Source organism: Canis aureus, chromosome 34, assembly GCF_053574225.1.
Source record: "Canis aureus isolate CA01 chromosome 34, VMU_Caureus_v.1.0, whole genome shotgun sequence".
NCBI classification, from domain to species: Eukaryota; Metazoa; Chordata; class Mammalia; order Carnivora; family Canidae; genus Canis; species Canis aureus.
This window is the reverse complement of record NC_135644.1, coordinates 19,732,647-19,760,550: the sequence shown is the minus strand read 5'-3', so window position 1 is coordinate 19,760,550 and position 27,904 is coordinate 19,732,647. Positions and strand designations below refer to the sequence as shown.

The 27,904-nt window shown below is 33.3% G+C and overlaps 1 protein-coding gene across 7 annotated transcripts in view; it reads right to left on the bottom strand.

Annotated features, from left to right (window-relative positions):
* LOC144304823 (sodium channel protein type 1 subunit alpha) overlaps window positions 1–27,904 on the bottom strand; it is a 140,688-nt gene that overhangs the window by 6,160 nt on the left and 106,624 nt on the right. For 6 of the 7 annotated variants that reach the window (XM_077883419.1, XM_077883417.1, XM_077883418.1 and 3 more), the window contains 8 exons: window positions 20,924–21,044; window positions 19,734–19,888; window positions 17,870–18,043; window positions 15,161–15,283; window positions 7,856–8,137; window positions 5,378–5,431; window positions 3,521–3,658; window positions 1,074–1,178 (listed from right to left, as the gene is read on the bottom strand). In XM_077883419.1, coding sequence (XP_077739545.1) covers window positions 1,074–1,178; window positions 3,521–3,658; window positions 5,378–5,431; window positions 7,856–8,137; window positions 15,161–15,283; window positions 17,870–18,043; window positions 19,734–19,888; window positions 20,924–21,044 — 1,152 coding nt within the window. The remainder of the gene's footprint in view (window positions 1–1,073; window positions 1,179–3,520; window positions 3,659–5,377; window positions 5,432–7,855; window positions 8,138–15,160; window positions 15,284–17,869; window positions 18,044–19,733; window positions 19,889–20,923; window positions 21,045–27,904) is intronic. The other variant, XM_077883422.1, reaches the window with a different exon arrangement.

Genomic DNA, 27,904 nt, shown 5'->3' with positions numbered 1-27,904 from the left:
AAGGCTATAAGTGGCAATATTGATGTTCTTTGACTGAATAGTCTTTGCTGCTTGGCACAGAATGCTGAGGCTACACAGGAATAATCAGACCAGAATGATATTCCTTATGCTCTGATATAAAAAATTAATGTCTCTATCACTGATCTGTGGTTCTGCTCCCCATTTCTGCCACTTTTAGTCACTGCAGGCCATTGTCTGGCTCATTTTCCAAGGCTGTTCAGGAACTCTGAGGATATCTTCTATCTTAACATTTTTTCAACACATAGTTGACCCATTTCTACTGCCAGTGATAAGGTTTAACAGAGAACAGTATGTATTTCTCATCATTTTCAAGAAGGCAACTCTTGGCTAGCACAATATGAATGTTAACTAGTATTTTGCTCCCTAATGGACTCCATGAATTATTTTAACTTCATAGATCATCATGACAAAATCAATACAGTGTGGGATAAGTCTTCCCCATTTCACAGGAGTTGTTTGGTCAGTTCATCATGGAAACATAAGAATTGTTATTTATCAACATGAATTGTATTTATTGACCCTGACTCTGAAGACATTAGTAACTTCTAACTTCACAGCCATAAATACAAACAGTAGATACTAGAATTCTTTTGTTCTCCACTCAGTACCTCTAATGGAAAATAAAATGGAAGTAAGATGTTATTTCACCAACATTTTGTCAGTCTGTTAATCTAGTAGAAAATTGCATGTATTTTAACCCCATCCAAAGTTTACTCCTCTCTTTACATTTACTTGGCAACTACTCTTGAATTATATGACCAACTTTTTCTTGTGCATATCACCTACTTATGTGTCTCTGCCTTTTAGTTTGGAGTCTAGTTGTGTAGTTAGAAATACCCTGAAAATAGGGTGCGTTTTCTGTTTTCTTTATTTTGGTGGTCTTCCCCTTTTTAATTTTTTTTTTTTACCATTACTATAAAAGGTATAAATTAATGAAGCTCTAAATGTGGAAGAAATCTTTGCTATTGGAAATGTCAGCTGCTATCTCTCCTGTGAGAAAACCCATGCAATTTTTAAATTTTATTTTTCCCTTATCATTTGGTATTTCTTACTCCTGGTCGCGGTATAGGCTTTTGTGGCTTTTTTGATCCTAATTTTTTCATGGCATTATAGTATTTCTTCTGTTCTTCTGTCATGAAGATGTCTTGACCTCCAAAGTATAGAAAAGAAAAAGAAAAACTCGTTAAAATTATGTCCCTTTGCACATAATTTTTCAATGTTAAACTTAAAAGAGGTAATGGATAATTAAAAAAGAAAATGGATAATATAATTATGCCTAGGACTTTGAATTTGAAAAACAAGAAATGTATTTTTTATGTACTATAATATTATTTAATTCTCTCATTATACAAAACTGACTTTATTACTTTCATTATTATTTTCCATTAGAAAAAAACCTAGAAACTGAGAGGGTAAGTATTTTATCCAACATCATATACTTAGAGAGTGGTAAAATTCTATTCACTGAGACAGGAAATACTCAGTTCCTAATGCTATGTACTGCTTTTCAGAAATTAAAGACAATGATTTTCTTATTCCAATGTAGCAATGCATTATAGTATGTATATTGTAAGATGGGTTAAAGTTACTCACAAAAAGCCACTTTCACTTTGCCAAGAATTGGAACAAAAGGATAAAAAGGAAATTGGCTAAGTTGGTAGAAGAGTTATGGGATACATCAGAGATCATGAGTATGGCAAGAATCTGATAGGCCAGGAGGTACAGAGGATTGAAACTCAGGCTAATAAGTGAAATAAAGGCCTTACATTGACCATAGAATATTAATAACAATAAAAAGGGATGGGGAAAGAAAAAAAAATAAAATAAAAAAAAAGGGATGGGGAAAAGAATGTTCTATAGGCATTTCATACAATGGAAGCACTCACAATAAGAAGATACACTGAATAAAAAAAAAAAGAAAATATACTGAATACAAAAGATGAAGGAATATAAACAAAAGAAGAAATATAAATGAGAAAAAGCACTCAAAAACATGTTTATACATCTAGTAATAAAAGACCTAAAAATTAAAATTAAAAACAATTTTCATTTATCAAATATGAAGTATTAAAAATTAGAATGTTTGATGCCAGTGAAACAGCAGTGACCTGGGAACATCCATACACTGTTTTAGGAGTATGAGCAGGCATATTATTTGGAGGAAGCAAAATACTTTAGAAATTAGTCTTAGAAAAATAATTACTTTTTTTTTTTTAATTTACATGAAGACTTTTGACAAGGCACTATTTAAAGCATTATAATTAGTAACAACATAAATAATCAATTTGTTGGGCAATGGTTAAGTATATTATGATAATGTATATACAAAGACTTAACAGAATGGAAAAACATTTATGTTAATTCAAAAGAGAATTTATAATTATATGCAAGACCTCTTTTTTTTTTTTTATTTTAAGTAGGCTCCAAACCCAGCATGGGCCCAACACCAAGCCCAACGCTGGGCTTGAACTCATGACCGTGAGATCAAGATCTGAGTTCAAATCAAGAGTCAGAGGCCCAAATGACTGAGCCACTCAGGTGCCCTGAGAATTTATAATTATAGATAAAATAATTTTGATACCAAAAACATGTGTAGAAAAAGTATGAAGAGAAAAGCATAAAATATGAATAGTGATTATTTCCAAGTAATGATGTTTCTTTACTTTTCATATATTCTAGAATGTGCATATATAATTAGGATGATAAAATGGGCTTTATAAATGGTAATAAAATAAAGAGCTGTTCGATTCAACACTGGAGCTAATAGTTTATGATTAAATATCAGAGAGAAGGAAGTGGAAATTATACGAGGAACCAATGAAGGAAAAAAACAGTAGGAGATGTTTACATCTTATGCTTAATTTATTGCGAACATTCTAAGGGTTTTCACTATAAAGTATATTTTAAGGAGGGGATTTATAGGGATAAAAACAACAAATTGACCTTGGAAAAGGGGCATATACTTGGGTTCTTTTCCAATTTTTTTCCTAATTATTTTCTTCCAAAGGATTGAAAATTTGGCCCCCTGGCTTAAAAGAAGAAAGAAAGAAAGAAAGAAAGAAAGAAAGAAAGAAAGAAAGAAAGAAAGAAAGAAAGAAAGAAAGAAAGAAAGAAAGAAAGGAAGGAAGGAAGGAAGGAAGGAAGGAAGGAAGGAAGGAAGGAAGGAAGGAAAAAAGAAAAGAAAAAAAGAAAAGAAGAAAAGAAAAGAAAAAGAAAAGAAAAAAGAAAAGAAAAGAAAAAGAAAAAGAAAAGAAAAGGAAAGGAAAAAGAAAAAGAGAAGAGAGGTTTGTGAAGCTATGTACAGGAATACAGAGCACAGTTGTTTTTGACTTCCAATACTCTGAAACAGATGGACAGTGGATGGCAGAGGAGAAGAATGCAAAATGTAATTTAATATATATGCCCATTTTACTTCTGAATCAAAGTACTCATTTAGTGGAAATAACACTCCCAATAATTTTATCATCTTAGTGGGAGAGAAAATATTAGAAATACTTATCTTCTTTTTTTGCTGGTTGAAATTATCTATGATGACACCAATAAACAGGTTCAAGGTGAAGAAGGACCCAAAGATGATGAAAATAACAAAGTAAAGATACATGTATAGACTTTCCTCATACTTAGGCTGGAGTTCAACCTACCAAAGGAGAAGAGTTCGTAAAATATCATAATACATTTTGTTGCCAGAAGTCATGGGTACTTTTTCATGAGAATAGATAGAAAAGAAAATGCCTAGTAATACTTAGCAGTACTTTTCTTTTTCCCTCTTGAGAATCACCTACCTCTAATAAGTCTCTGAAATTAGCCTTTAGACATGTTTTCATGTAAAAAAAATATGGTTGTTATAACACTTTAGAATCTATTTTTATTACTATAAATACAACTAATATCTTGCTATAAGGATAGTAGAGTGTTAACTTTGGTAATTTTTTTTAAGTTCTGAATTTTAATAATTTACAAATTATTAGTGAAAAATTTTATTCCAGAAAATATGCATAAACTATGCTTAGACACAACAATTTGTGTATGCATGAATTTATTTGGCAAACAAGAATTGAGTTATTCATTTAGATGTTCAGCATCATACCTTTAACATTACAATAGCCATTGAATTTTTTAGATTGGGTAAATATAACCAAATATCCTTCTCATGAATTTTCAAGTGATAATTTAGTCTTTAGATTGTACTTACAGTAAGTTATCAGTGAGCTACCACATATCACATAGTAAAGGGTAAATGAATCACAGTAGATAGGTCCCTAATAAATTCATGTCTTTCTAAAGATAACAGAATTAAAACCAGCCAGACACACAAAATTGTGATAACAAATGAAATAACACAACTCTGGAGGATATCAGAGGAAAGTCAACATAAAACTAGAGCCACTTATGGGAAGTGCACATCAAGAAAGGTAGGTGAGCTCTACTGGGTCAGTTTAAAAATTACAGAGACAGAAGTTATTTTTCATGATAATAGACAAAACAGATTGGACTTCAGAAGAGAAAGATGGGGCAGCCCGAGTGGCTCAGCAGTTTAGCGCCTCCTTTAGCCCAGGGCCCAATCCTGGAGACCCAGGATCGAGTTCCACGTCAGGCTCCCTGTATGGAGCCTGCTTCTCTCTCTGCCTGTGTCTCTGCCTCTCTCTCTGTGTGTGTCTCTCATGAATAAATAAATAAAATATTAAAAAAAAAGAACAGAAAGATGAAGACAGAACATAGAATTTTATGAAGTTTTGAAGAGTAGGGTTGGAATAAGCATGGATTTCAGTTCTCTTCTTAAAGCCTGAAAGAGGCTATTGTAGGAGAAACCAAATAAAATAGGTCTTGCCTTTGATGATACAAACTTAAAGGAAATGTTGACCACTGAAGTGATAACATCATTGGTAAAGGCTCCTGTAAATTTATGGATACTAAAATCATACAAATGAATGAATTTGACAGGGATTATTACAGAAATCTAGAGATGGACAGCATCTCTAACTTTTCACACTATCTACTTACGGAGAGGAACTATACATTTCATCTACTGATAGCAATCATGTATTTTTTCACATTTGCTCTTACACACCAAAACTACTGCTTATGATTATAAAATTAGTAGATAACAAGAAAGTAAAATATTTGTCAGTTTTTAAATATAGGAATACGTTACTTTAACTTTCAAAATCATGTTTTAATTTATTTTATTAAGGTCTTTCTGATAAACACAGCTATCATTGAATATTAATTTGAGTCATGTTTTTTCCTTTTTAAAAATAGTCATCATAGAATCATCCCATTTTGCTGCTATGCTCTGTTGAGTTAATTTTAGTACTTAACCAATACTATGAAAAGGCAGGATACAAGAAATACTTACATTTCTGGAATCAACTGCTGCATACATTATATCCATCCATCCCTTAAATGTGGCCTATTAAAAAGGACATGCAAGCTTTACTTTGGAATAATTCAGACCTGCTGTTTAATAAATATTCTTACGTATCTATTTTTTTAAAAAGAACATTTTTGAAAGGCATTTCAAAACAAATTTTACATAGATTTTGGACAAATATCATATCTTAGTAAGGCTTTTCATTTCTAAAATACACAATAAACAAAATGGTTATTTTATATATCCTCCTGCTTGATAACCAACTCACAAATACTTTTCAATTCCTTAGAGTTAATGGAATAATGCAAATTTGAAGTGCTATCGAAATTTGGTGGAATACTTTTAGAAAGCTTTACAAATGCCAACACACTTGATAATAAATATAGCTGCAAAAACAATTGACAATTTAGATCCACAATCAACTGCTGAAATCTATCTGCTCGGTGATGACAGTGACAATAAGTTTAACATTTCTCTTGATTGTAACACTCTGAGGATCAGATTGATTACATAAAGTCAGAGCTGCAACTATTCTTCTAAGAATTTTGAAGCATGGCATCCAGAAATAGTCTTTTATTCTATTTTTTTCTCTGTAGTTTTTGATGAAAGTGAGTTAATATGGGTAAAAGTGGAAAATAAAACAGTAGATACTTGGTGTTCCATATTCAAGACAGATCCCAAGTCTAAAAGCTTATAGTAATTTGTTATTTGTCAGAGAACATAAACTTTAAACCCTGGAAGTCTGAGATGATTGTTCTTAGCTAGTGAGCAAGTCTAGCAAATCTTTCAGCAACTGTATCCCAACACATCTTTGTTTTCATAACACTAACACTTGTGAAGTGGTGGATGTCATGGGAAGAAAGCCGAGAAAGGGTGAGTGTGATGGCAGTAAAGAGACAGTAATAATTCTTAGCTAGAAAATGGAAGCTGTTTGTACATCAGAGAGGGAAATGTTGAATGTCAATGGCTGAGGTGAATGATAGAACAAGTCAATTACACACTAGGCATATGAAGAAAGGAAGTGATTTGAGGAACCAGTTCAACGAGTTACTCATCAACAGAGGTGATTTTGTAGAAAGCCAACTATAAAGAAGTACTTCGAGTTTCTTTAGTGGTAGAATTTATTTAATGGCTCCATGCACGATCATTATCCTACATTTTCAAGTTATTTAGCATTTTAAGGCATTTCTTGAAAAAATTTTTTCTTTTCTCCATTTTATGGAGGAAGTGATACACTTTAGTGATATTTACAAGTGCGGTTATTAATTAAGGGTTAGGATAAATTCTCAAGAGTGTCATCATGTGTCCACTATAATATTTAAAGAATTCATACTTGCCAGATTTTTTAAATCCCTATTTTAATTGCTTAAACATTCAGAGTAAGTCAGAAACATCCAAAAGAGAAATAGGAATTTCCAACAAGAAGGTGGGAAGAACTTGTCAAGGAATCATAGTACAGACACCTCTGAAAGAGATGTTAGAGGGTTTTGACCAATGCAGGTTTGTTTGCTTGGTTAGTCTCCTGGTTGAACAACTGAAAACAATCCTGGTGAACAGAAATGGATTTCTGCTCTAAAGCCTCTGTAGAAACACAAGGAAAGAACTTTTATAGACTTCTTTTTTTTTTTTTTTTTTTTAAGCTCAGTTTTTAGTGGCCAAAAAAGAGCAGGATCTTTCTGTGTTTTTCAAACAATCTGGATTCTGTTTTTAGCCACTGCTGTGTTGTGATGTAGCTGTTGCAAAATAGCATCAAATATACATCCTTCAAGGGCCACCATCTTCTCTTTGTGTTTTTATAAATTGTGAACTGTTTTTCTTTTGTGTAAATTAGGCTTAAAAACCAGTAATAAAAGGCAGGAATACTTAGATAAAATAGACTTAATTGCACTGAAAAGTCATTTGACAAGACCATGGCTGCTAGTATTTCATTTCTGAGTTCAGGCACTACCCTGTATTATTTCCATTTCACTGTAAGGATCCAACCCTAATACCTAAATATCATTTACTCCCTGATTTTCAATCCAAATCCTACAACTCAGTAGCATTAAACTGCCACCAATTAGTTACAATCCAATCAGGTGTGTTAAGTGTGTATGTTTGGGGAGGGTGATCCATCAGCGTACAAAGCTTTCCAGTAGCAATAGAAAAAAATACCAGCAAACTTAATGGCTAATCAACTTGTTCATATGGGAAGAGAGCATATGGGCAGGAGGAGAATAAAACCTTTGGGAAGAACTGAAATAGCTGGTCACTATCAACTATGTCTGCACTGAATTTCCACTGACTGGTAGCCACCCATCTGGGCTCATAGGCTCTTACTAATAAATCAAAATTAGAAAAAAAAGTCTGTTATAAACTTTCTTCTTAATAACTAACTCTCTTCTTAGTAACTCAGGTGTTTGTCATTACTTTGTTATTATTCCAAACAATAAACAAATTTCAGAGAAAAGAGTGTTCACTTACAACTTGAAGCAAAGAGAGATACCCAAATCCTACATTATCAAAGTTTACTTTCACATTTTTCCATCGGGCAGTCTCATTTCTTTCTATTAGTTTTAGGCAATCAGAATGATTATTCACTTCGGTGATGTCAAACATGTCACCAGTTGTGGTGTTAATACAGTGGTAGAATTTGCCAGCAAACAAATTTACGCCCATGATGCTGAAAATTAGCCAGAATATAAGACAAACCAGAAGCACATTCATGATGGATGGAATTGCTCCTAAAAGGGCATTCACAACCACCTAATACACAAATGGAAAAAAAGAAAAGTCAGAATTCTTATTTGTTAAAAAGGAAAAGACATTCCCTAGTAATCTTTAGTATTTCCATTTTTTTTTTAAAGTATCAAGACTATTCTAGGACACTTAAAAGTAAAGTAAAAAAAAAAAAACTTAAAATGAAATCCATTCTTTCTTAAGCAATACATTTAGGGAAACAAATATAGACAATATAACAAAGAAACAAAAAAAGTTTAAGAAAAGAGAGGAAGAAGTACCAAAAAGTTAAAGGAAAGGCAAAATCAGAGGAATTTGCTGCCAGATGATATTAGAATATTTGTTGTTTATTAGAAAAAAGAGAAATAGGAAATCCTAATACAGAAGATTAATTTTTAAAAAGGCAATATATTAAATAATGAAACTAAAATATTTGGACAGAAGTTGGCTTGACCAACATACTTTAATAAAAAAAAAGTTCAGATGTATAAATATAAAAATATTATTAAATGCCTACTATAAGTTTTGTCCTTAATTATTCATGCATTGCTATGACTAATAATTTTTGCATAAGAAGCAAGACCATTTAGCATTATGTATTTCATTAGATCATCACATCGTTTATTTCAAGCTCCAGTCATGTCAGTTGTTTCATTTACTGAGTTTAATTCAATAAACTTATTTTAAATGAAACATAATAGAAATTAGTTTCTTAGGAAAATAAGAAAAGGGGGATGTCATACATAGTTCCCAAATCTGATGTGATTAACATCAAATTCTGTGCTAAATAATTATCTATTCTTTTTCTATGGGAGCATGTTTTTTTCCCCTCTTATCTTAATTTCTGGATCCCAGATGAAAACATCTGAGTTTTCATATTTGGCAACACTGTAGGGATAGGTGTCCTTGCTCCCTGCTCGACAGTGCCCATTGGAGCTGTATAGGAGTAGCTAAGAGGGGAGATAAAGACAGGACCTCAGATGCTCGTAAGTGGCAGAGGATGCCTCAGACTTGAACACTGATAGCTACATTAATGCTACCTATGTACTTCTATTATTCTTGTCATTCTGGTCCAATGTAAACAATAAGCATCAAAGTATTTTCTATCTGCCATTTGATGCCAGTGCATTTTTAGAACAAAGTTTTTTGATTACATGTCTGAAAAAACAAATACATGAGCCAATTCCTTCTGCTCCTGAGCTATGTTTAAAGTTTGCAAAGAACTCTAGGACTTTTGGGATTCCAAAACAATGTGCTAAGTGGGCCAAAGGAAATAGTAAAACCACTACTGACAAAGGTAGGAAAATGAGCGTAAACATTTAGGTTGGTGGGGTCACCCAGGGAGATCCAGGTGATAAGGCCTACGCAGCTTACCAGACTGAAACATGGATCTTATCTCATTTCCCTGTCTGCAGTAATACCAGTTGATCAAATAAATCCTATTTTATACCTCATTTTAAATGTGTGGATACACTTAGATTTCTCTTGGATTCAAAATTTGATAGGTGGAATCAAGTTAGTTATCTCCCTCCTTTTCTGAATTTTTTGCCTACCATCCAGATTAAAAAAAAAACACTTATTTTTATTGTGTATACACAGAGTACATGTTAAAATGCATTTTACCTACAACAGTCAGTTTAGAGTATGGTGACCTATACGTATTCCTGAAGTTCTTTTCATGTCAATCTGTAGGTCCGATACTTCTTTTTTCAAATCCTTCCTCATCTCTGTCATTTCTTTCTCATTTTCACCTTCATCCTAAATCTGGCCTCCATTAATTCATAGTGGCACTATTGTCAGAGTCTTCTAATTTTCTCCTTCCTATGTGATACAAATTCATCATCCCCAAGTCTCACTTTAAAATTACTTAATGGATCTCCACTGATTATCTTTTCCTTGCCTCAGTATTCAAATCAATTCACAATCTACATTTCTAGTTTAAACTTCCCTAGCCAACTACCCTCATGCCAACCCAACTAATACAATTACCAGACAACTGAGATGCCTTTGAAATCCCTTGCCCAGTATCCCCCTTTCTGGAACATTCTTTCTTCTACAAGGTCTAGTTCACGTAGCACTTCTTTCATGAAGCCTCACTTCGCCCTCCACGTTAGCCTCCAAAACAAAGATGAGCGTTTCCTCTTTTGAATTTAAGAATCAGAATTCCAGGGCTGGCCAGGACCATAGAGATAATTTAGAATGATGTTCTCTGTTGGCAATGAAAAAAATGAGGCTAAGATAGATTAAATTCAGAAAGTAGACTAGAAGTAGCATCTAGGGCTTGTTCTTTCCATTCTACATCACTCATTCTCCATAGAGTTGCTCCTACTAACCTGGTTCCCACATTGCTCTGTCTTAGAGTTAACTGCATTCCTGTAATTTTGACAGACAAGAGGCTTTTTCTTTTTTTAACTTAAGATGCAAAAATATATTTGTGAATTCTCCAAGGTCTTCAATGCTTTGACTATGGGAATATAGTAGAGTACTTTGAATATAGGGAAAAATGGTGGAATGAATGAGTGGAGTAAAAGATTAGCTTAGCATTTATTGATGAAAACATAATTTTTAATGTTACTTTGGACACGAGATGAGAATAAAGAGCTGGGCATAACAAAAAATTGGGGGTTAGCCAGTAAGTCTGAGAGGTCTACTTTGAAACTGGGGATTAGTTTTGTGTTAAAATGAGCTCTATGTAATTCGTGACGCAAGTAAGTACTCTGAAGCAGTGTCTTTCAGAAAATAATTTGCAACGTTGGCATACTTTCGGTCCAGAGAAAAGGTTTATTTTTATGAAGATATGAAGATAAAAGAACTAAAACATTAGGCACAGTATTGGGAAATCTGCTATACAAAGGTCCATCGTATTTAAAATTTCATTAAGCAATAAAGTTCAGAGCAAGGATTGTCTTTTCCCAAGAGCCTCAAGGCATTTCTTGGTTCAGCACAGAGGGAGGTGTATTAATTCTTTCCAGGCTCTAGGGAACTGCAGTAATTGTTTCCCATGAGGTGAAGACACTGGGCAGAAATGGCCTGAATTAATTGGAAAGAACAGATTGAGGTTGTAGGATGCATAAAAGAAGATGTCTAAGGAAGGAACGATCTTAATAAATTAATATCAGAGATTGCGTCTTCTCACAAATGTTTTGCAAAACATCATCAATAGAATTTCTCTATTCTAGTACAATCCATTCTTATAAAAACTTTCTGTATCTGGTTCACCATCTGCATTTTTATTAAATCAACACAAAATGAAGGATTGACAGTTAAGTATGCAAATTAATGTTAGGAATTTTGATACATGTAGAAATGTCTTGTCTGAACAAATTATCTCTGAATTTCAAATACTACTACTCATGGATTCTAATGCTTCATTAATCTAAATACAAAACCTATATGAATAAAAATCAAAAGTAGGCAAAATAAAATCACACATTTTTAAATACAAAAAAGAATAATGGAATTTTTTAAAGAATCTACTGACTACATTTGTGTTGTGGGGCTTAATTAAGATAATTATCTTGGAAAGATATGATACATCAATTATCCAAGTAAAATCTCCAACTTTATCTCTTTCAAAAATAAAAACTCTCCTTCTTGTACATTAGTTTCAAACTTTAAGAATAAACAAAATATAGATTCATTTTTATTTATGTTTTCATTGTGGTATCTTCTAAGATCCTAAAAAGTTATTTGGGAGTGACTTACTCTAAGAAATGAGTTTATGGATTAAATTCTATTTAATACATATGGTAAGATATTTCTGTTTTATTTCAGGGCAGGTATTCTAGTTTGTATAATTCAAATATATAGATCTCTTTGTACTTACTTTTCCCCATTTAAAACACAAAGCACATGTGCTAACTCAACTCTTAATACATTGTTTTCTCATTACATTTTGAAAATAACCCTTATAAATTTCCACGTAAAAATGAATATGGTCATACATAATCATTATGAGTCTTATGAAATCTGGGATAGTGAACCCTAGTTTCTGCTCACATATATCAACAAGGCAGGGAACTGACTGCTGGTGTCTGGATGGCTGTTTTCAGGACCCAGACCGGTGTAAAAAATGCCGAGGATTTAATGCCTCAAACAGCATCATCAATCAAAAAGTTAACGTTTTCACGCATTCATTCTAAACCAGGTCGCCCACCCTCACCAATCAGATAATCTCCCCGTAAATGGATAACTCCATAAACACATAACTAAATCATATTCCGTGAAGCTTAATGAAGATATCAACAGTTGGTGTTCAGACCCACAGAGGGTAAGTTCACAAAGGTATTTTTCTCAAAAGAAAACTTAAGACAGTTGAAAATAGGGGATTAGAATATAGTGTATTTTCTCTACTGTGGTGCGATAGTACCCTTCCCAATCCCTCCCTCACCCCACTACACAAAGTCACAGTGAAAGGATGAAAGGTAGCAAAAGGGGTAATACAGTACCCATAATAAAGGGCTGAGGGGAGGAACCAGCGCTCCACCCCATCCAAGTTGGAGCAAGATTATCCTATATAAAATAGAAATATATAGTTTGTTATTAGTTAGAAATCTGATATTACAGAACATTTGGTGTTACTTTTTATATATGATGGTCTCTGTCTGTCTCCCTATCAATCAGGACTTGAGTTCTTTTGAAAAAGAAGGTATCTAAGATTTCCTAGATTAGGAAAATAAAAATACAAATTTAAGTACAAATTTTATGTTACTCTAGATAGTCACAACATCAATTCACTCAGTTCAATTTTACAGGTTGAAAAATTTGGACTGGAAATTTGAAATACAATAAATGTTTAAAAGCTGTCAGCCAGAAATGTGCATAGAACATGCAAAACATAAAGTGCAATGGGATGATAACTTATCACTTTCTAACTTCTTATCAGGCACTACATAACATGCTTTATTTGGTTATGTTGCATAAAAGCACATGCTTGAAAAAGTGACAAATCAACAAAAATAGAATGAGTGCTCGATTTACACTCTGACACAGCTATTGTGATTTTATGCTGCTAGTGAAAAGAATAAAATGAGAGTTTCTGCATATATTCAAATATCACTTCCCAATGATAGTCATCATTATCATCTCTAACCTCACCATCATCTATGTTTACATTTTTAAGAAAGTAAAAAATTCAAACACTAAAAATACAAAAATAGAGTCAATAATTAGGTTATTTTGTCTCTACAATGCCAAACACCTCTTGAAATGATCAGCCATTTTACGGTTGTATATATGCTGTCACTATGAGGCAAGAAACCATATTCATAAATCCTATAATTTAAAGATGAGTTCACCTCCTATTAGCATCAATAAAGAGTTTATTTTTAAAATTCTCAGTTGCAAAAGTTAATCTCTCTTTATAATATAAAAAGCATTACTGATCAATAATAACAGATAAGGTTATTTCTGTAAAAATCAAAGGTAGACCCACGAGACCAACGTCATTATGGAAATAAAGTGTTAAGCATGGGGATATCTGGCCATCTCAATTGTGGATTTAATACATTTTCAAAAGGTTAAATTTGAAACGTTTATAACAGCTTTAAATACTTAGCTTCGTTCAGATTTCAGAAGATGTTTAAAAGGTATTACTTTGATTCAGGTAATATGTTTTCAAGTAGAATGTATAAAAATAATATTTTTCTCAAAAACTGAAACTGCCTGTCTGAAACAAAAGAAAGTAACATTTTAATTGGAAAATAAACTTAATTTTTACATACCCTGGAGAGAATTTCCTTTAACATTTTAGTAAAAATGTGAAGATCTCTGTGAGAAATAAAATAAGACTGCATTATATTGTGTTAAATTGTTTCTAATGAGGAAAAAATTTTCTATATATGTTAGGGAAACTAAAGACAAGTCTCATGTTCTTCAAGTGACATTTAAAATAAATCTTATTTTAAAGGAACACGTAAGGCTATGAACAACCTACAAGATGTAATTGGAAGTCTTCAATACAGCTTAGTTTCTATAAGCGACTAAACCTTAAGCATTTTTTTTTTTTTAAAAGCAATGTTTTTCTATTGGAATCACACTTAATTCAGCAGCTTTGCTTTGGTAAAAGAAATTTTGACTTTTTTTTTTTAAAGGAGCTAATTTTTTAATGTTACACATCTTATATATCAATGCTTCATGCATTTTAAAAGGCATGGAAAATAATAACTCAGTAATGGCAACATTTATAATCTGTAATGAATCATAGGGATAGCTGAATATTTCCTTGAAAGGAAGAGTATAAAATTTTCTGTGACTCAAGTGAAATTTGAGTTATGCTTAATTTATGAATTATCTATGGTAATGAGTCAAAATTACATTTTCTGTTCATTATATTATAAATGCTTTATTGTCATGAAAAATTGTGTGGATTTCCACATAATCTTTAAGTTAGTACTACTATTTACATAAATTAAAAAGATTAATGCAGTTATAAATTGAGGCTATATTAAACAACTTTAAAAAAAAGTTGAAAATTCAGTCAATATTTAATAGCTACCTTTGAGCATATTCAAATAATGCAAACTTTGGCATTATACAGACAAAATTTTGACATTTAAAAATTGTTTTCCTTTCCTCTTAGGCAATGTGTGAGTCACATTATTTTCAATAAAACTCATTAAGTACAATTTAGGTCATCACAATGAGAAGCATATAATGTAGACTTCACTTCAGTGGATTATTATCCTATCATTACACATAGTACTTTAGTGGTGCATCTGTTTGGTTTTGTTGTTGTTGTTGTTGTTGTTGTTGTTGTTGTTGTTGTTGTTTTTTGTATACAGGTTGGTAAGGAAACTCCCAAGGTGGATTAGGAAATAAAGTCATTTTAATAAGCACAGCAGATAAATGATATTATATCATTTCAAGGGAGGCCTAAATTCTCTTGCATATCACACAGAAGTAAATATGCAACAGATAAAATGATAAAGTAGCAACTTTGCAAGGATTTGCCATTCCTTTTGCATGCATGGGTTTTCCTCTTATAAAGTTTAGTTTAATGAATTTAATTTTTACTACATGTAATACTTCAGGTTCTTTCATTTTCCTTACCCTCATCCCTTCAAATCGCGATAAGGCTCTTAGGGGTCTCAGAGCTCTTAGTGTCCTGAGAGATTTGATGGCACCAAGTTCTGAGTAACCCAAGGCGTTTGCTGTTAAACTGACCAATGAAACCTGCACCAATAAATAAGTAAATAAATAAAATCATCATACAATTTACTATATAATATAATAAATACGATTTTTGCTTATAATTACTCAGAAGAAAAATGGTTGTATATTTTCAGTAAAGCTTTTAAAATTTAAGGAAGTATTTTCAGCTTGATGCAAAAAAATGTAGTTTTCAGGATGTTAAAGGTAGTAGAATAAAAACCTTAAATGCTATGTAATTTATTAATTGTTAAACTAATTTATCAGTAGAGCAATTAGATAGAAAAACTAGATAAAAATTAATTTTAAAAAAAAGGAAGAAATTCAGGTATAAGGTAATTGGTTATCCTTCTTTATTTTATTAAGTAAATTTAGAACTTTGGATGGCCAGTAGATAAAATACAAAAGCTGCTATTATACCAGAGAAAGCAAGAAATCTTAGTCCTGCATTGTATGTTCAACTAATTATAGTTGGTACTCTCAAAAATTAATAACTTGGCACATTGATTTCACAGTTGATTTTTGAAGGTGCGTTTTTTTCTTGCTAACCTCTGTTTTTTCTCTAGTTTATTCAGATGTAAACAATGCAACCTAATAAATAATTCCATCATGAAAATTACTCAAATTTTTCTTTCTTTTTCTTTTTTTTTAAGATTTTTATTTATTTATTCACAAGAGACACACAGAGAGAAACAGAGACATAGGCAGAGGGAGAAGCAGGATCCTCGCGGGGAGCCCAGTATGGGACTCGATCACCGGACCCGGGATCAACGCCCTAGCCAAAGGCAGACGCTCAACCGCTGAGCCACACAGGAGTCCCAAATTTTTCTGTACTAACTTACAGCTTCTGTCACACTATCTGGCTGAAAATGGATAATCAATAAGTATTTGCCATGAAAATAAATCAATGCATTTACTTAATTTTTATGAAATAAGAGAGAACTAAGAAACAAAAATGTTAGGTGTCTAAGTCTCTAGCTAAAGAACATACCAAAACTCCATATCCAGAGCTACAATTTCTTTGGTTTGAGAAAGAACTAGTATTGGACAGTTTCATATATACTGGATATAATTTTTGCAAAATTTTCTATTTTTAAGTATATTAAGTTGCCTTATGTTTAAATATACTTTTTATATTACTTGCAATGTGCTATAATTTTTTTGTTTTTAAAAAAAGATACACTGATCCTTATGAAATAATTAAAATAGAACATTAAAAAATGATTATTGCAAAATAACAAGATCTATATAGAATTATTTTCTTAATATATTTCAGACTATTGAATTTACTTTGTTGCATACCTGAAACTAATGTGACATTGCATGCTAATTATACTTCAATAAAAATAATTAAAATAAAGTGTTTATAATCTAATAATTAAAAAACTCAACTTATAATAATAATAAAATCATCATTTTTTCATTAAAAATTTAGACATGAATAAGCATAGTAGAGAAAAGCAAAGCTCATGGTTTCAAAAGGGTTTGATTATATTTAGATTTAAAATGTAGTGTGAAAAAAATGTAGTGTGAAAAATTATGAAGAGTTGAAATATAACTTTTTTTTTTGAAATATAACTTCTAATGAAACCTCAATGTCGGAAATTTTTTCTTTTGTAATGATGAAGCTATTCTACTTTTGAGGTTTTTCTCAATTGACCATTTCATAGTAACGTCATTAAGCTTTTCAAACAGCTCTGGCTTTGCCTTTATTTAGAATTCAGGAAATATAACATGCATGACTCTGAGCTCTAGAAATACATTCCACAATAAACCTGTGTGGTCTTGCTGAATTATTATCTATTTTCTTTTGGAGATAAAACTTGCCTATGAAATCTGTGATATTTTGGACACATTTTCCTGCAGCTGAAATTACAGTAAATTGATAGCATGAAATATTTTGTTTAAGAAATCTCGAAGGCAACCACCTGGTTTGTGGTAGATGAAATATTATTAATTTTTATTGGACATGTAACTTCTGGGAAGGGCTGTTTGACCTATTATGGGCTTGCTGCAAATGGAGTCTACATCTCGGGAAACTCCTGCAGCTGCACCAAGCAGTTTTTCCCTACACTCGGTACACTTCACTGCCTCTAACGGATAATAATCTCTGTAATCTACTCTTTAAACTCACCCTTTAAAACTTTGAGTAGATCAAAGAGAATTTTTTAAAAATGACAGTAGCTCCTACCATCATCACTGTTTACTGAGAGCCTTCAATACCGTGTGTACTAATATCTTTTTACAGATTCAAGAGCCAGGTAATTCACTCACTGGCACACAACCAATCAGTCATGGGACTGGGATGTGAGCGTGTGTCTGTCTGATTTGCAATATAAGGGATTTAAGCAACATACCCTATTTCACCACTTTCTCTAGAAACTCCTGTGTCCTCTGTTTTTTATCCTAGATAACCTCCCCACCCCCTGTGCTAAACCAGTACTAAGCCAATGGTTTACTACAACACTATCATTCAGTGAATTAGTTTAGCGTCTATTAAGTAGCATATCCTGTCAACTCAGCATACTGGTCAGAGATTCACTGTTCTAGAATGAATACAGATAAGACAAATTACTGTGAATATGAGGCAAAGATAGGGAGGATACTTACATCAACAATTAAGAAGTCTAGCCAACACCAGGCATTGGTAAAATATGTTTGATAGCCATATGCCACCCATTTTAGAAGCATTTCCAGAATGAAAATGTAAGTGAAAACCTTGTCAGCATATTCCAACATTGTCTTAATTGTCTTTCGCTGATCAATATATATGTCTTCAAATGCCTGTAAAGAAAAGTTATATATTTTAAGCTTTCTAAAACTATTACAGTCTAGGCTATGTTTCTGATCATATATTTTTTCCCAGATTTTATATGTATACATATGACATTCCATTGGACTAGGAGGGCAGAGGGGTAGTAACTATTGCTGTTTTTAAGATTTTTTTCCTCTCAAAGATCTTTTAATGAACCAGGGGAAAGTTACTCTCCATTGATGTTATAGCCAGAAGAAAGAGGTAAAAGCATAATTCTCATTAATTTGACTTCTTTAGGAAACAGTTCTTGATGCTATATCCAGATGGTGCTACCCCAACTTGAAGTTATTTATTTCTTTTGTTTCATTTCTTTTGCTTCTTCCTGTTGATTTTTTGCCATAATAGGAAGATTGAAGAAATAAAAAGTGAAGGTTTATGTTTTTCATAAAGCAGAAATTGTAATCGATTATCACATTGCCCAATTTTATTACAGAGTGGGGCTCATTTGTCTCCTTCTCTCCCCTTCATTTTGTTGATAGTTTAGATTTCTCAGCAGAGCTATGCTATGACAATGATGATAGGATGAAAATACTTTTCATTTAGATTGTGATATTGTTCTTCTAATATGAACTTTTCTTTATACTTAACATCTGAGTCTCACATTTGTTTCAGGGGCAGATTATCTCTTGTATAAAGAGGCATGCAGAGAAAATTTATGTCATTAGAAAATATGCAGGAAAATAAAGACTTATGTTCCAATTATAAACCTAAGTTATAAACTTAAGTGAGTGTGTATCAATCAGACAAGCTCATTTTATCTCTCATCTATCTACCCTATGGCTTAAGTATTCTATTTGTGTCAGTGTTTTTCTAAAATGTTACCTATGTTATGCTTTATATTTTTATAAGTGATTTTCATATAAATATAAATTAATTTGTTATAAAAGCCATCTTCATATAAAGAAAAAGTGATCTTTAAATGAATCACTTAGGCATGCTGCCCAATATTTTTTGTTACCAATATTCCTTTGTTTCCTGAGTAGCATAAAAATAGTGTACACAATTAAAAAGGGACAGAGAAGTGGTCCCTAAGGACTTATTGGCTGTCCATAAACAAATGATAATACCATTCAGACACAATATTCGTCAGAACTCAGAAGTCCATCACAGGACTTCTATTAACTACATTGAGTTGCCATGCTTACTTTCTTGTTAAAATATGAGTAATTGAATATTTGTATTCTTTGGTTATAATGAATAAGCTGGAGGGACAAATTTTCATAGGTTGCTTACAAGTAAGCAAAAATTAAGAGTTTATTAGAAATTGTAATAGTAGAAATAAATCCAGAAGTATGTAGTTAAAACATTAAATCTATAATTTGGAAGATGGGATGTGGGGGTAGGCAATGAAAAATGTGTTGGAGACAGGTAGAAGAGTGGGTGGGTGGACAGGTGCTAAGTGGGTAGATGGATGGATGGAGGGATTGTTGGATACAGAGATGCACACATATTTAAGGAAGGAGTCTTAAGTAGAGATAAATGAGGTTTATCAAACAGAGGTTATGGCTGATACCATGAAAATGAAAATGGATGTAGGATGAGGGCTTCGGAAAGAATGCATTGGGTACTAAAACAGTGCAATAGAAAGAATTAAAAAGTCATCAGTATTAGATTATCTTAAACTTAATATTGTACCACTTTTACTTAATATTCACTTACCAGTGCACCACTACTAAGGAGAATCATGAAAACAATGAAGGTCTCAAACCAGTTATGTTCAACTATTCGGAAACATGTTCTTCTCAGGTTCCACCATTGTTTTCCTCTCCCTTCTTCCACACTGATTTGACAACATTTAAATCTTTGTACACAGCCTGCAAGTATAATGTTCAAAGAGGAGTAGATGAAGTAACTTCTGTTGCCTCAGTAATATTCTTTAGCATGTCCCTGATTGATCTTTTTACTACAATTATCATCTCCATCTTGCTAGGGTAACTCTCTAAGCTGGAGTAGTAAAAGCACATTCATTAGCTGTGTGAGGTTGTGAAAACTGAAAATTATTCAGCCTCCTTAAACAGTTTCCTGGTTTTTCTGCCCCGGGTCATATTGTCCAAGAAAGAACTTTGAAAAGTACAAACAAATGTAAAGTAGCTTTGCCTTGTCCTATGTCATCTTATTGCACTCTGTTGAAGTGACACTAGTAGAGGAGTTCAAAACGAATATTAGTGATAAATAGAAAACTTCCCTTTTGAAGAGATTATAGAATAATAATGTAGATATCCCCCAACTGGGTTTGTTACTGTTTTATTTTTTGAGGTGTTTCTAGAAGAGCTCACATAATTTTCAAAATTAATTTAGTCCACTAAGATGTGATTGGTTGGCCCTGCTTAGATTTCTCATTGCTTTCCTTATACTGCTTTTACTCACTCAAACATAAGAATTAAATCCACAGATATCTGTGACTACCTTTGCAAACACCATGGAGGATACAAATACATTTTTTTAAGGCAAAAAGAAAAAAGTATGGGACCTGGACCTTCCCGCCAAGAACCTTACATTCTTGTTTTCGAGAAAAGATATAAACCCAGGAAACCTACCTCAAGGCAAAAACAAAAACAAAACAAACCCAGAAAACAAAAAGAAAAGAGAAAAAAGAAAAAGTCATGTATGCTAGAAGAAAAGGGAGGAAGGGAAGGAAGGAAGAGAGGGAAGAAAAAAGACAGTAAAGATACATATAATAGTTCAAAACAGAAAGAGAAGAGTTATCATAAAGTAATAAACAAAAAGTTATCAGCTGAATTAAATGGGTATATTTATTCTATTATGAATGGTCCATCTTGGGTGATCAACAGTTAAAAAAAACCTGCACTCTATAAATGGAAGATTAACGTGAGGGTCACTGCCTTTACCTTCAGTGAAACAGGCCTCAGGTTCAAGGGTTTCCTCCGGTTCCACTATAGGCTGTTCTTCTGCAGGTGCACCAATGTCTACAGTGCTGCCTTCAGAGGAGCTACTGCTTTCATTGAGTTTCTGTGCATGAGGTGGACATAAAAAGTCAGTCACTTTAATTTCAGTAATGAATAGTCTAGAAAGAAAGGATTAGTACTATGAATTGATTTTTTGGATTCTCCTTGAAGTGAAGAGATTTTAAGTTTAGAGCAAAGGACAGGTTGAATAAGAAAAGGAAATAAGAAAATTGTCTGTTGTCTCCTTGCCATTATTCACAATGTTAGTATGAAACCAAATTGTTATGTTATGAAGTTACAGATGGCCATCAGGAACATGTACTAAGCAAACCACTTAGAGAAGGCCCAGAGAGAAGGTGAGGGGGGAGGAAAATTAATTGTTCTCATTTTGTAGATAAGGGAACTAAGGCCTAGATAGGTTAAGAATTTGTCTAACATCATATAACTAGTAAATGTGCAAAGCAAGATTTGAGAGAATTACTCCTGAGCCCAAACTCCATGCTCTGTCTTCTGTGCAATCACACTTATAATTTTCCCATCAATTTAAAACTGAAAATAATTCATTGAAAAATGTGGCAAGATTAGCCTAACAGGTGAAGAGAATCTACAATTTGAAGTGAAAAACAAAAAACAAAAACACTTATACACACCACAAACTAATTACGCCATTTTATGTAATACAAATATTCAGTATCTTCATGGAAATTATTTCATCAGCTACAGCAAGCCAGCTCTTTGGTAGCTGTAGACATGAGTTCCATTTAATTTCTGTTTACAGTAATTTTGCCAATCTAATTATATACTTGCTATAAAGCAAATGTCACAATAATAAGTTAAGCACAAGCAGTAATAAAACCCTTTGTTATACAGTATTACTTCAACTCACAGGGAAATTTTGTTTGTTTTTGTTTGTTTTGAGTTTTTATTTACATTTTAGTGAGTTAGTATCTAGGGTATTAGTGGTTTCAGGAGTAGAATTCAGTGATTCATCACTTACATGGAACACCTGGTTACAGGGAAATTTTTTAAAGTAATATTGAAAAGTCTTTTTAAAATTTGGACAAATCCACCTTTTGCATATCACAGTTCTTCACACATGGTGCCAAATATCAGCCTCCATATCAAACTTCATACCCATTAGTAAATGCCATTATTAGTCATCTAGATTTCAAATTTCCAATCAGCAACTGTATTAAGGTAAAAAGATGTGAATCTAAAATGATATGAAATTAATTTTTATCAAATGCCTCCTCATTGCCTCCCTGAATATCCTCCTCTGATGTGTCTTGCCCGGATGATGATAAAATAAATTGCTAGCTTTTTTTTTTTTTTTAATGCACAGAGTTACTCCAGGTCTAACTGGTTCAGATTTTCTATAGATAAGAGTGCTATTGCCAATATATCAAACTTTATTCTTAAGAATATTCTTTAAAATCAGCTATTCTTGTTTTACAACCCAATTTTGTAATATGTTACCAGTTACTAGGTATAGACAAGTGATCCTATACATGCTTACAAATTAATTTGCAAACACTTCTCAAGCAATATAAGTATATTCTACAGTCAGCCTGGAATACTGTAAGAAAGTTGAAGCATGCCTAATGTTACTCAAACTCAAATGCTCTCAATTAAAGTCATGACTTTTTTTTTCTATCCTAACCTACTCCTTTAACCATGTTTGAGGCTGGTTGTTTGCAATATCATTCTTCGAGCAAACAGACTCAAACTCTCCTTTATTCTTAATGCTTTTCTAATATTGACTGTAATTGAAAGTCAGATTTGTTAAATTTTACCTTTGTAATAACCCTTCTCTCAGTATCATCTTCCAAATTCCTGTGGGCTTTCTGTTCATTCTTGTCACTTCTTTGGAGAGTTATACTTAATAATTATTGCCCTCATTCTAGCCTCACCTAATTCTGGAACTTTGTGGGCCACAAAGCCTATTCTGCGCCAGATGCCCAATAAATACTTGGTGAATGAATACCTCTGTTTTATATATTCTTGCCAGATGAAGCTTTTTGTCTCCAACTTAGCACTCCAACCAAATTTCCCAAATCTGTCCTTCACAGAAGTTGTGCTTTAGCCAAGGTGAACTTCCTAATGTTCTCTGGCTGTTGCTCATAGTAGTTATTTTTGCCCATTATCGTGTCAGAATAATAATTGCTGCCTCATCTAAACCCCCTTCACCACTTTATCTGCACAATCTTTTGGGCACATATTGCTTTATCTAACCTACCTGTATTCTAATTGACTTACCACATTAACAATGGTTGGCATTTTGTCTGTGAGACACAATGACCGATGTGCTCGGTGTGCTACAGTTGATCGGTGTGCTAAAGTTGATCAGGTAATTAGCTACACTGTCACACCTGTGCATTGCTGCTTTCACCAGGTGAGCTGTTTGCTTATCAAGAATAAGTTATATTTGTTTTCAAATCATTGTGCCACTTTAAATTATTGTAATTATGTAATTTACGCTTACATAATTTGATAAAATGAATGAAAAGAAAGTTAGTCTTGTTGTGTCCATAAAAACTAAGTTGAAATCATTGTATACATTTAATAAAGAAAAATCCCCCACACATATACATACACACACAAAAAACTTGTTATAAAATCAGGCATGAATTGCTAAAAAAAAAAAAGGAGGGGAATGGGGACATGCATTTCTGGAAGGATGCTAAATTCGGGTTTTATAAGGTTCTGAAAATCTCAATCCTTTTTGAAAACAACCTAAACTGGAAATCACAGTTGAAATTATAGGTATGGCTCAGGCCAAAGAGAGGGTGTAGAACTGCCAACAATGGAACACCTGTTAGAACAAGAGGCCTAGGGACGCCTGGGTAGCTCAGCAGTCGAGCGTTTGCCTTCGGCCCAGCGTGTGATCCCAGAGTCCCGGGATCGAGTCCCACATCAGGCTCCCTTCATGGAGCCTGCTTCTCCCTCTGTCTGTGTCTCTGCCTCTCTGTGTCTCTCACGAATAAATAAATAAAATGTTAAAAAAAAAAAAAAAGAACAAGAGGCCTCAAGCAACATTTGATGTAGGTACCTATCATTTTTCAAAATGAGGCAGTTTATAATATCTGGGATCTAGGAGAAATTTGCACACCTCTCAGGAGTGGGACACGATTACAAATTAGATTTTAAAAGTTACTCTCCATATTTGGCTTAAACAACTTCCAAAATCAACATATTGCAAAGAAAGCCTGGTAAGCCATATCGCAGCAGGGTAGACCCTGATTCTCATACTAGTCAGGGAAACTTGCTCCAAATTTCAAGTCAGGACAACATCAGATACAGTGATAAGTGAATGGCAGCAAGATCAAACTACAGACAGGTGGGTGCAGGCCAGTTAGTCTACTCCAGATTAACTACCCTAACCACGCCACAGTGTGATAGGCGGCCCTTTGCGCATCTGCCTTAGTAGAGAGGGCGAGTGCCCCCTGCCCTGACGGGTGGAGCTCCAGAGCGAGCTTTCTGGACCAGATGCCCTGTGACAGACTGGTTAAATCCCCTCATTTTACAGAGTTGATGCTAGCTATGCTTTTGCTCAGAGGTCCCAAGTGACATTTAGTGACATTTATGTGCGACTTTGACTTCTGTCACAGTGTCCCTATAGATGAGGAGCAATTCACATCCTGTCTGTGCCAGGGCTTCTCCAATGAAACCCAGTTCTGGACTGGGTAGTCATCTAGCTTTTTATATCCAAATCTAATTTTTCATTTGTTTTTCAAAAATGCTTCAAATAAAAACAAAATGGAGCAGGGGAGAGAGAAGGGGAAGGGACCCTGGCTTCTTCACTTCAATTCTTTGCTCTGCTGTGGGGCACCCAGCCTGAGAAGACAGCACAAGCCCCAGACACTATGACCTATGACAGGCAGCCTTTCCTTCCTCCTGGGCAACTGTTCTTGGAACGGTAAAATCAGAATCATTATATAAATATAATGTTTAGAAAAACCTAACCAACACATTTTGAATTTTAAAATTTTGGCTTTCTTAATATTTAAGTATTATCTAAAATGAAAAAAAAATTAAATTTTGTTCATTTCTGTTTAAAATCAAAACAAAAAACTACCATAACCAGAAAGAAATGTCACTGCTTTTTCCAGGAGTTTACACGTGATGTAAACAAATGAGTATTAGTGTGGGAGAGAAAAGAAAAACAAACAAAATAAAACAGATGCAGAAATGACTGAGCTGAAGTGTGCCCAGGCCATTCATGGGCGGCAACAAGGATTTTTATAAATTATTCTCAAGATTTTTACTAGAAGCTTATAAGGATTAAAATTAAAATTGACCCTAGAGAACTTCACATTCAGGTTTGAAAAGTGGACCTAGATGGTACAACTGGCAAATCTGACCTGGCAAACATAAACAGTTAATAGGTCAATAAGCTAGGGTTCAAAATGTCTAACTTTAAAACTCTTTTTTAATTGAACTTGTTGCTTCTGCGCATATTTCATTACCACATACCACTGTACCAATTATTCATAGTTGTTTTATGTGTTTGTATGCATGCAGAAAATATGCATGAACTGTTATCATGTTGTAAGTTTATCCACAGATGAAGTAGGCAGGTTTAGGCTAGTTTACAGTCAAGCCACATCTGTCACTCTCAGCATTTCTCAACTGATTATTCCAAGAATTTTTAAAACCCTATGGCCTCCAGTTGAACCTTTCTTCAATCCATCTGCCACCAAAAGCTGGTGTGATGTTTTAACACAAATCACCTTCCTACTAAAATCTACAAAGACTCTCCATCATTTCTCTGGCATTTAACTACTTTTTTAGGATTCATTATCTGTGAGTCACTGACAACCCTATCTTTCACCCTCTCCTGGCCCCAGCCATCACAGTGGAAAGAAAACCATTAATAATTATGGGAAGAAATCTGCCCTGGTTCAACCTCTCGCTTTCTGTATGGTTTTGTCCACATAATTATTTGGGCTAGTCTCTTATATGTAAAATGAAGGGATGATCTCCCATGTTCCCATGTTCTTGTTGTAATGTTCTACAACTCACAGTCTTTTAGGATTTGAAATGATATAAGAGAGATACTGATATTGAAAATGATAAGAAACCAATGTAGGGACAAACCTGAACCCAGGAAGAGATAAGGCAATAAGAGCTCAGGTGGGTATGATTGCTGGAAAAATCCCATGATTTTTAGAAAAATCCCATGATCTATATCTAGAAAAATCTATATCTAGAAAAATCCCATGATCATCTTTGGCCAATGATGGGACAAGCAAGAGTAATAGCTACTCCTACCTTGGAAACAGAGAAACCACTCACATATAACTGGGCTTTTAAGTTAATTTCTCTACTAGCTCTATGTGCAATATTCAATTAATCATTAAACATTTGTTTGAGGATGCTATATTCTGAAATTTGTGTTAAGTCTCTGTCTCATAGAAACCCTTTATCAGCATAATGCATTATTTATCTGGGTTTTTTCCTATTCCTTCACTGCCTTTTTTTTTCTTTAGTGGCCAAAGTGAAAAGTACAAAGTACTTTATGGTTAATTTAATTTATTAAAATTAAGGTTAACAATTCTTAAGCTTCATTTCAATTATGTTTTTTCTTCTGTCAATTGTCCCTGACTTTTGCCCATTTCTCTACTGGAGTGTTGTGTTCTTCTTCTTTTTTTTTTTAAATGTTTTATTTATTTATTCATAACACACAGAGAGGAGGCAGAGGGAGAAGCAGGCTCCCTGGAGAGCCCGATGTGGACTCAATCCCAGGACCCCAGGATCATGACCTGAGTCAAAGGCAGATGCTCAATCGCTGAACCACCCAGGTGCCCCTGTTTATGTTCTTACCAAACTGCAATTGCAATTTATAAACAGAAAGTGATTTGAGTTTCCTTAATATATAATATTTGCCAAATATTAGTTCTCTACTGCTGTGTATCAAATTGTACAAATTTAGCAGCTTAAAACAATACCAATTTATTATTTGGAGTTTCTATAGGTCAGTAGTCTGGCACTACATAGTCACATTCTGTACTAGGGTCTCACTGGGATGAAGTTAGGGTGTTGGCTGGGAATGCAGTTATCATCCAAAGCTCAGGATCCACCAACTTTACTGGCTATGAGTAAAGTTCATTTCTTTTCTAAGAATCACCTGCTATCTTAATATCATCTGCCACGTTGATAATTCATTAATTTCTCTACTTATAGTCTCTTCATTTTAATTTCCAATTTATCAAACTAAGTATTTTTATCATATTCTTTCATTAATTCTTCTTTTTTAAGATTTTATTTATTTATTTGAGAGAAAGACAGCATGAGGTGGAGAGCTGAGGATGGAACCCCATGTGGGGCTCAGACCAGGTTTGGGCATGGGGCTCCCTTGCAGGACCCTGAGGTCATGACAGGAGCAGAAGTCAGAAGCTTAACTGACTGAGCCACCCAGGTGCCCCTCATTCTTTCTTGATCATTCTTGTCAATATTAAGACTCTCAATGACTGCTTGGTCCTATTCCACAGATTCTGACAGAAAATGTTATTTTCCAAATAGCTATTTATATATTTTATCTGGTCCTTAATCCAATATTTGTTTAGGAGGGGATTTCTTAATTTTCAAATGGCTAGAATTTTTTCTGTCATTTTACTATTAACTTCTAGTTTAACTGTATTGTGATTAGATAATAACCCAATAACTCTTTTACTACAAATTTATTGAGTTTTACTTAGCTGTCTAGTATATTTTTAATTTATGTAAATATATACATAAATAAGAATTCTCTACATGTATACATTTAAGATATATAATCCATGACATTTACTTTTATTACTTATATTATCAAGTGATCAATGTCCCTATTTAATTTTTCTTTGTTTTATCACATTCTAAAAGAATGTAAATGTAAAACTCTCACAACCATTTTTATATATTTTTATCAATATAGTCTTATATTTT